Source organism: Apaloderma vittatum, unplaced genomic scaffold (assembly GCF_000703405.1).
Source record: "Apaloderma vittatum isolate BGI_N311 unplaced genomic scaffold, ASM70340v1 scaffold16667, whole genome shotgun sequence".
Classification (NCBI taxonomy): domain Eukaryota; kingdom Metazoa; phylum Chordata; class Aves; order Trogoniformes; family Trogonidae; genus Apaloderma; species Apaloderma vittatum.
In genome coordinates this window covers 6,933-17,241 of record NW_009724681.1, presented here as the reverse complement: position 1 = coordinate 17,241, position 10,309 = coordinate 6,933, and the positions used below count along the sequence as shown (strand labels likewise).

Below are 10,309 nucleotides of genomic sequence, written 5' to 3'. Positions count from 1 at the left end.
TCCACTTCTTCTAAACCATTGTTAACCGCAGACCGGACCTGCGCTGCCTGGCTAGCGTAAGCTGCTCCATTGGTCGACGTTGCAGTACTTGTAGTAATCTCATCAACCTGTTCCATATCAAGCTGTTTGACTATTTCTTCAGCTTCAACAGCTTGTCCTGGAGAATCTGACCCTGATGTTCCTGAATTAAGATTTCAGTACACTCAGTCATTACCTCTAAGATGAATCACCAATCCGAATTCTGACGGCCATCATTAGAGTCATGGAGCGATTTGGGTTGGAACAGACTTTCAAGGCCACCCAGCTCCAACCTCGTCATGGGCAGGGACCCCTCCCGCCAGCCCAGGGTGCTCCAAGCCCCGTCCAGCCTGGCCGTGGGCACCGCCAGGGAGGGGCTGCCAGAGCTGCTCTGGGCAACCTGCGCCAGGGTCTCAGCACCCTCAGGGTGAAGAATTTCTTCCTAAGATCTAATCTAAATCTAAGACAGCTGCATTTGATTCACGTTATGAAAATAAGAACCAAAATAAAGACCATGACAAACGCCTTTTGTGTTCAGGACAAGAAACTTAATATAAATTTTTATTGTTTCTATTTCTTATTTTTTTAAGTAGGAGGTATACCCCTAGATACTTGCACCTATAAAAGCAATTTTCTAAAGCATATAAACTTATTGTTTCTTTTACTAATGAACAACTCTACTAAGAATTAAGTAGCACTTCATCTGGCTGTAGTAACTCTTGATCTGTAAATCAGAATGAAAAGTGCACTGCTGCTCAAAAAAGCTTTCTCTTAGAATAATCTATCATTATTCGCCGTAACACTATCGTTTTTTAAACAATACTCACCATTTTTATTTGCTGGTGAAAAAAAATTGAAAACAGGAGAAAATATGGTTCCCAGTAACGTAGTTCGTGGGGGACTGCCAGTGGAAGGATTATCTTCTAATTTTCCATTTTGCTTTACATGTTGGTTTGTCATTTCATAAGTTCCAGCTTCTGTAAAAGAAAAGTTATAAAGTGTAACACCTTGCTTGTGTTTCAGTTATATCCTCTTTTTTATTGTTATCAATTTGACTATAGGAAATATGCCTCTTGCTCACAGTTCAACTTTGTCAACAAGAAAATAACCCCAAGTATTTAATTAAAAAAATAAAGCGACTACAAAAAAAGCTAGCAACGTGGTATCAGCATAAAAACAAAGTGCCAGTTTTCAGCACTCTCTTAAGTTCAGGTGAGGAAGCACTCGTTGTTTACACAAAACAGATTAACAAAGGACAGAATGGGCTTGATGACGGCGGCACAGCTCCTGACGCTGCACGCCTCCCACAGCAGCGCGATGTCACATCCGTGCGGCTCCACTAACGGGTAACAAGAGTCAGCGAACTGCAGCAGCTGAACCTCCAAACTCCACAAGATCCAGACCACAGGTTATTATTCTCCGCACAAATGTATGCAGAAATGCAAGTGGCAAGTAAAATAATTTTTAGTCATTATCACGGATAACAAAGGACACAGAATTAAATAAACCTTTGCATTTCAAAACACGCAGCAATTAAGGTTTTCTGTAAGTGTGCATGTGAAGTACATCCTAGAACTAAAAACTGCCGTCTCATGGCTGAGATCCAAGACACAGTTCCGAGACTGAAATGGAAGAGACAGTAACAAGTCCCGGAGATGTCTGTCCATATGGAAGTGAGCAAATGTATTTTGTGCACATGAGCTGAGAACCTTTTTGTCAGCTGAGCCTGATGGAGCTGCACGAGCGCTTCGCACTCCCAAAGCTCTCCATAAAACATCGGGTGCGCCAGCTGCAGCTCAGGGCCCTCCCCGAGAGCGAAGATTTTAACCAAGAACTTGGTACTGCTGGAGCAGTAACGTGGGCCCAGTGCGCTCCACATGCTTATCTCAAACACGTGACTTAAGCCCATAGTTTCACTTTCATCTTGGAGCACTGTCTGCATTCCCCGTGCTGTAAATGGGGGCATTTCCATTATCTCCCCAGGAGGCAAAACCCCTACATCAACTGTAGCAACCCCTGGGAAAAGGGGTTTCTCCTAAAGCCAAGTTACACAGACATCTGACAACCAGAGTGTAACTTTTCCATCACTGAGTCCCTCGTTTGGAGCTCCATTCTCTACTTAGCTACTAATTTTACAAACTCTGTGGACTATGAAATCTTCAGGATTCCTGCACTGCTGACAAAATTGACAGAAACCAAGATAATAGATTCCAAAATACTGGGGGAATGGAGAATGAAAGAACACCGATAAGCAACACAATCACCTAAGTCTTGTTTCCTTAGAAAAGAAGTCTAAAGCCTTGGTTTTTTAAGGTCAGATTCAGCACCACAGCTGATACTTTAAATGTCACTGGCCATTTTACTATGTCATTATTAATATTCTAAAAGAAATTATTTTCCCAGGCAGGTGGTCAAACATTGGAACAGGGTTGTGGAATCTCCATCCTTACAAATACTAAAAACCTGACTGGTCAAGGTCTGAGCCGCCTGAGGTAACTCCAAAGCGAGCTCTCACCTCAGGCTGGATCGACAGCACTGTGAGGGCAGCAGGGGGACAGGCTCCGATGACCTGTAGATGTCTCTTCTGATCCAAGTTTTCCCAGGATTCTGTGTCAGAAATCCATCTATGCGTTTGAAAAGTGCTTTCAGTATCTAAGGACAACCGGTTACTTCCGCAAAGGTCACCACCAGTTGAGAAGTCATATTTATTTTTTGGTGAGAAAATGGGAGAAGAGCTAAATCAAATAATTCTTACCGGGGTTTTAGAATAATATCTTTAAAACAAAAAGTTAAATAGCTGGTCATGTACGTGGTCACAATCACATACCCAAATCATTCTCACAAAGATGCAATGGATGTGTCTGAGAAGCAATGTTGGAACTGTTGCTTACAGCCTTAGAAATCTTATTTCGCTCCTGCCAGCTCAGCTTTGCTCTCACTGAAGTCAGTCACAAACCCCTTAAGAACCTCCCCTGCTGAAGAAATGCCCTGCTGTTGGTTCACAGTTAGTTAACAGCTGTCTGACTTCTGAAGCACATTCAACTGCAACAACATCCAACCAGAATATTTACAAACCTCCATTCATTTGACTTTTCCGCCGTACTCGAGAGATCTGTTTATTAGGCTTTTCTCCTGTCTGAGGTGTGGATGTAATCAAGTTGTTATCTATATCCCGTTCAATTCTACTTCTTTTTGCCGGATTTTCTCTTTCTTCCTTAAAATAGAAAAGGGGGGAAAAAAGAAACATACTGAATAGTGCCTCTTTTCTCCACTGAACACTACCAGAAAACGTTAGCTGTTCGAGAAAGTTTCAAGAAAGATCCATTTCTTGTTCTCCTTCCAGACGCAGAATACGCAGTGTGTATCTGGCCAGCTGGAATTTTAAACTCATTTAAACTGATGCAACTCAAGGTAAATAGCGAAATATCAGGAAATAAAACTGTACTTGGAACTTCTGTAGCAGAAAAGCCGTCTTTAAGTACTATTTCACTGAACAGCCAATTTATAAATATTTAAGTGCTGTGGAACTGGGGAAGCGTAGAGACAAGGCAACAAACACAATCTGAAACTCGACTTCTCTGCCTGTTAAATACATGGGAAGTAAATTGCACAACAATATCCAGTGTGAAATTCCCCACCACGCTCCCGACACAGAGTGGCTGGCAGACCCGTGAGCAGGCACAGAACTGCTGCTGCTCACTCCACATCAGATGGTACCTGGCAAAATGTAGCTGTCGAGAATATTGTAAGCAAGGGTTAGGATCCAACAGTTCTTACCTTTAAGCAAATAACTGCTTGGCCCCGCAGCACTTACATGAAGGATAGAGAATCAAACATTTGTGTGTATTTCCTGTGCTTAAGGCTATGTGTAGGTGCACGTGCTTAAGACAGGTTTCTTCCCCATTTTCCCAAAGCACCTACTGCAACTCAGTAAAATGGCCAATCTGAAATCTAAAGCATGACCACAGAGAGTGCACTGAAACGTATGGTGTGAGAGAATGCAAAATTAATTGAATTAAATATCAAAATAAATAACAAGGCCAGAGAACATCGCAAAGTTAATTAAAATTTCAATTTCAGAATTACAGCTATACCTTTCTGGAGCAGCAGTTTCTCATCTTTAAAAAGAAAAAACAGTTTGCATGCTCCAAAAGTAAAGTAAATAGATCTTTTAGAAAAAAATAATCTAAAGTCTGTGCTAACAGTACAGTAACTGAAGGAAATACCAACAAACATGGAAATGTATTGACATCCCTGTCAGAAGGCAAGTGAACACCACTGATCCCAAATGTTTCCTCCTGGTAATATCCTTGACCAACAACCTTGGTGAGAATCTAGCCAACTACCACCACTTAGAATTAGTATTATATATACCAGAAATCCACAGAATGAGAGAAACCGGATGGCTCACTGAACTGGTAAGAGAACAGTAAGGCATCGCGTCTTCTAGGTCATCTGCTGAAATGTTCAACACCAGGGAAAAATGAGAGAAATTAATTAACTTCTAAAAGCTATCCATTTGCCTTCACAAATGAGTTGTGCTCTCATTCTGCTTTATGGAAAACAAGTGTAGAAATATTACAAAAAAGATGATGGGAACAGGAAATCTGGCTGATGGTGGCACTAAACCTTGAGCCCCCCTTCTCTTTTCTAGGCTAAAAGCCCCAACCCCCTCAGCCTGTCCTCACAGCAGGGCTGCTCCAGCCCCTCAGCACCTTCGTGGCCTCCTCGGGACCCGCTCCAACAGGTCCACGTCCCTCTTACGTTGGGGGCCCCAGAGCTTATGTTGGGGGACACGGTGTGTCAGGGGGGTCTTGGCAGAGCAGAGCAGGGGGGCAGAATCCCCTCCCTCGCCGTGCTGGTCACGCTGCCTGGATGCAGCCCAGGATGTGACTGGTCGGCTCACGGTCAGTTTTCCTCTACCGAGCCCTTCTCCGCAGGGCTGCTCTCAATCCCCTCGCTGCCCAGGCTGTGTCCGGGCTCGGGATCGCCCTGATGCAGGGGCAGGACTTTGCACCTGGCCTTGGAGGTTCACACGGCCCCACCTCTCCAGCCTGTCCAAGTCCCTCGGGACGACATCCCTTCCCTCCAGCGTGCCAACCGCCCCGCACCGCTCGGTGCCATCGGAGAACTCGCTGGGGGTTCACCCAATCCCACCGCCCACGTCACCGACAAGGCTGTTAAACAGCACCGGACAAAGAGGTTGAACAGCGCCGTGGAGAAATACTTGTCAAGATATACCTGAGTTTTATTGACATTTAGGGACATTTATCCATATAACCTCAGTGGTGATTTGGACTTTAAGGTACCCATAAATGAACTACCATGCAAATTGTACCCACAGACAATTGCAAAGAGTTGCAACGTTTCCATGGCAGCCACCAGACTACTGTGTTAAGTCATTAGCGCTCTGGAAGATAGCCCGGCAGTATCAATATCACGCCATGCTAATGCCACGGGAACCACTCCAAGTCCTGGTGCAGGCACAGGAGAGGACATGAAAGAGAAGAGGAAAAAAATGTGGACATTTTATATTAAAAAACCTGTCAAGAAAAAAAAAGAATGAAATGTAATCCAAAGATTTGGGAGAGGAAGAGAAGAGGGCAAGAGAGAAAGTTATCAAAACACTGAAGAGACAAGGGAAAGGAAAGTAGTTCCCCTGTCTTAAAATTTCAGTGTAAAACGTTTTGCTTAGATTTCAGAGTTTTGTTGCAGCAGTTTTGTAGCCAAAATGTAAAATAGATTAATTGCCCTGGTTTAATGAAAACCAAAATGTGAGCGGACCCCGATGTTTCTATGATAGGTAATTAACACATGCCATGAAATACTAGATTTCACTGTATTTTTGACAATACAGAGTATACTACTTTAATTAAACTTATTTCAACTTCAGCTTCTTACAAAATTATAATTTCAACACTTAGCTCAAAACCCAGAAAACACTTCTGAATTTATGGAATACGTTTTAATTTGATTATAACTTCTTGGCTATTCTTTAAAATTTGCAGCTACATAATGTCAATACTGGGACTGCTGGGACTGAATGAAGTTCGTTTTTTCCATAACTGCCCTCCCTCTACAGAAAATACCCACGGGTTTTTGAGGCAAGTGCAAGGTTACGTTCTGTCTATCAAAGTAATACGCAGATACATACAAATCATCCCCAAAATCTACATCCCACAGGTTTTAACATAAAGATCAGTAAAGTCCCGATTTCTGTGCAGAGGAAGACAGAGGAATGCTGTGGTTGAGCCCTGACAACGTTTGAATTTGATCCACTAAGCGGCGGCAGTGTTCACTGCAACGACACAGTCAGTGGACATATTGATTTCAGGGTAGTTCAATTTGTGAGGTTTGACCTTTATTGACTGATGGACTCTGAAACAATTTTGTATAAAAATGCTAAAAATATCTGCCAAATTAATGCTTACAGACTTGCTTTTCTTAGCTGCCAGTACAGGTAATTCTAAAATTCAAGGAATCCTTAAAACAGAAATTAAAAATCTACTGAATTTATTAGTCAGTATTTTCACAAAGAAACACCCAGGTAAAAAATCCTGTGATTTACTGGACTGTCTTAAATATGCCTACAATTGGCTCCTGGAGAGTTTGAAAATCTGCTTGCCTTTTTTCTTTTTTTTTTTAAATAAATTACCTGTTACCTGACACAACTATTACAGGAACTTCTTGCCTTCCAATTCTTTACAAGAATGTTTTGCTTCCACCACATTACATGTTTATTCATATTAAATAGAAATGATTTAAAACCAAATTTAACTGAGTATTGCTCAACTGAAAAACAGAAGAAACCCACTGATGGTGTACCTTGGGTGTGCTTCCTTTAATAAACTTTTTGATTGAAGACAATAAGCCAGTTTCATTTTTCTGTGGTTTTCCTCCGCCGACAGGTAAGCTCTCTTCCACCTCCGAATGTTTCCTCTTTGCCCTCAAAGCACGTTGTGTGTGAATTTGATTCGATTGCTGAGAAGCTTTCCGCGTTCTCAGCCTCATTTTCATGTGTAACACATGTAAAGCTATAAAAGGCAAAAACACAAGAATACTTAGTCATTGAAGAAATGTACTCAGCTTCAGATCATGAATTCAAAAATTATATAACACTGACAGTGTTCTGATGCACTGAGCTTTTACATCCATATATATGGCTTAATTTAAATCAAAGAGAAGAGCTATTTAAGTTCAAGCATAACATTAGTAGAAGAACAAACGGATATAATCTGTCCACGGATACATCTAAGCATTGGATCAATGAGGTGTTTGCATAACCCTCCAATTCGAGTAGTAGGAAGGAAAAATCCACCTGCTTTTAAGATGAAAAGCACTGTATGGTGCCTGGGGTCTTCGCACCAAATGACTAGACCCAATGACCGAGGCCGTCCTTTCCAGCCCTGGCACTGGGTTTTTTAGCGCAAACCAGGACATTCCCCAGGACACTTCATTTTAAGTCTCTACATTAAATTTGAGATGAGGCACATATCTAAGTTCATGTCGTGTTCACAGAAGAAGAAATCATAAATGAGATTACGCATTCAACGTGGCTGAGGACAGAGCAGCTCAGCAAAGGAACCGGAGACTGATCTTCACTACAGCTCTGTTTGGGAATAAGATCAGGCCACAGGAAGACTCCCGCAAGGGCAGTACTTATTAAAGCAGAGCAAAAGGCCGTACCAGGGAACGTGGCCCGTTCATCTCCAGCCTTCAACCGGAGTGCCGGATAGTCAAATTATGTGCATAAATACACCCCCTTTGCTGGACCGAGGGATGGGCCTTCTCCCGCTGACCGAAGCTCATACTGGGGTTGATCTGAATGGGACTACCCGTGTGCTTAAAATGATGCATATATTGGAAGAGGAGCAGAAAAGAGAAGCAGCAAGAAATCAACCTGAGCTGTAATGCACAGAAACGCTGGTAAGCAAGTCACACGCAGCTAGCCAGCTGGAGTCCTGACAAAAGGCATTCTATTTTTTCCGAAAGAAAAGCATCTGCTTATCACGACAGGAACCAGTATCTGCTTCTCTGAAGTTCATTTAGAGTGTATCCTTTTGCTGAATAGACAGAATAAATAATCGGTAACATTTAAAATACTCGTAATGTCACAAGAGCTACCTTGTTTAGGAAAAGGCAACAGTGACACTGGTGTGACTCACAGACTCAGATAGGCTGGGATAATAATTTTCAAAACCAGTCCATAAGCTGTACACAGCTGCATTTGCTCACAGTTTGATAAATCTCAAATGAAAGGTGCTCCAGCTAAAGAAGAATAACAGAACTACTGATGCTATTTTTTGAAGACTTCGCAAAAAAAGTATTTGGCATTGTCAAGAGTGAAATATTTCAGTTACATGTAGTATTTGTTTTAAGTGCCAGCAAACAGGGGGTTTCATTTTTCATACGTCCATGTCCAGCATTTTCCAGTTAATACAACTGGTTATAGATGGGAGAAGGACAAGTCCAGATTCTTAAATGACTGAAGTAACTACAGCAAAAGTGGCCTGACACGTGAGCTTTAAGGAAAGACAACAGAAACTGTAGCCTAAATTTATAAAAACTGCTTCCTTACAATCTTGTGCCCTCTAGTAACAGATGCATTAAAACTCCGAGTCCATAGGAGTATCCTTCCATTATTAATATTTGCAATAAAATTTACATTTCATTCTAAAGGATCTATTATACGTGGGAAAAAGTAATGCAGAGAAAGAATGAAAAAAATCCCCAAAGATTATAATCCGATTTTCCCTTCCTACTCCTTGCCATCAGAAAAATATAACTCTCATACAAAGATGTAAAATAAATATGCCTGTTATCAGAACTTGCATCTCCACTTTTCTTTCTTACAAACCACTGCCAGATTAATTTTTAGGGTATGATTTATAGTGGGAAGGATCCACAACAATAGACATATGCTCCTATTGTACTTCCGTACAAATGAGGAGGATCTCATTATAAAATTGAAGAAATTATCAAGCATCAGTGGACAGATGGTCCAAAGATACCTTAAAACGTGTAATGCATTTTCACTTCAGAAATATTGAGGAAAGGGTTATTTTTATCAACATTGTGTGGATTTAATCATGTACTTTAAGTTAGTACGACTTACTAAAATCATATTACCCTAGGTGGCTGAAAAAAGGTTTCTCAGTGTTCTTGTAGATGGGAGACGAAGGAATTCACAGCCCTAACAGGAGATACAGCCTGAGAAAATTACCATTAAACTTCTAAACCAAATAGTTTAAACATATAAATGTTTCAAATTAGGAATTTTTTGGAATGCAGTTAGAGAAAAACAACACTGCTCTGCTGGGTTAAAAAATATTTTTAAAACTCTCCAAGGGGTTTCCTAGTCCTTCCATGCTTTGAAAAGGGAATTTCATGAGCAGTACGATCAACCTGTTTAGGAATTAACTGGCTGAATTATGAGCCTCTGAAATTCTTCAATGTGGACATTGCAGGGAGCCACACGCTCGATCACAGACTGCATTCTCGAGACCGAAGAGCGAGCAGAGGAGTGCAGACAGCAGAGTCATAAACACTTCAACCATCCCAGCCTCCGCTGGGTTCGGATGGGTGCCAGCAGCCCCAGCAGCCAGGCTCTCCCGCGCCTCTGACGCTGGGAGGCACTGGAGGCTCCACTCCCAGAGGACTCCCTGTGACAGAGTATGGGGTTCAAGCGTCTGGGAACAAACCTGTCAGCAGTGTGTGTGTGAAGGCAAGCACCGAGCGAGCGGTTGGGAGCGGTCAGTCCCCCCAGCTGCAGCCCCGGAATTCCCTATTCTCCCCAACATCTGCCAGTGCCACGACAGAACCACTGAGGCTGAGAAAGACCCTTAAGATCATCCAGTCCCTCTGTTAACACTGCCAAGTCCACCACTAAACCCTGTCCCTAAGCACCACATCTACACGGATTTTCGATCCCTCCAGGGATGTGGACTCCAGCATTTCCCTGGGCAGCCTGTGCCAGGGCTTGACAACCCTTATGGGGAAGACGTTTTTCCTAATGTCCCATCTAAACCTCAACTGGTGCAACTTGAGGCCATTTCCTCTTGTCGCATGTTCCATGAGAGACGAGACCGACCTCCTCTCACTACATGCCCCTGTCAGGGAGCTGCAGAGAGCGAGGACTCCCCTCAGCCTCCTCTTCTCCAGGCTGAACAACCCCAGGTGCCTCAGCTGCTCCTCATGACACTTGTTCATCAGAGCCCTCCCCAGCTCCCTGCCCTTCTCTGGACCCACTCCACCACCTGTGTCTCTGGTAGGGAGGGGCCCAACCTGAACA

The 10,309-nt window shown here is 42.7% G+C and overlaps 1 protein-coding gene across 1 annotated transcript; it reads right to left on the bottom strand.

Annotated features, from left to right (window-relative positions):
* Nucleotides 1-4: 4 nt before the first annotated feature.
* On the bottom strand, nucleotides 5-7,047 carry LOC104276339 (CTD small phosphatase-like protein 2; the record flags this gene model as incomplete). Its single annotated transcript, XM_009872615.1, has 4 exons — nucleotides 6,844-7,047; nucleotides 3,094-3,232; nucleotides 846-995; nucleotides 5-181 (listed from the first exon to the last, which is right to left on the bottom strand). Coding segments are annotated over exons 1-4 (658 nt in total), but the record flags the coding sequence as incomplete, so codon positions are not given.
* Between the last annotated feature and the right edge of the window lie 3,262 nt (nucleotides 7,048-10,309).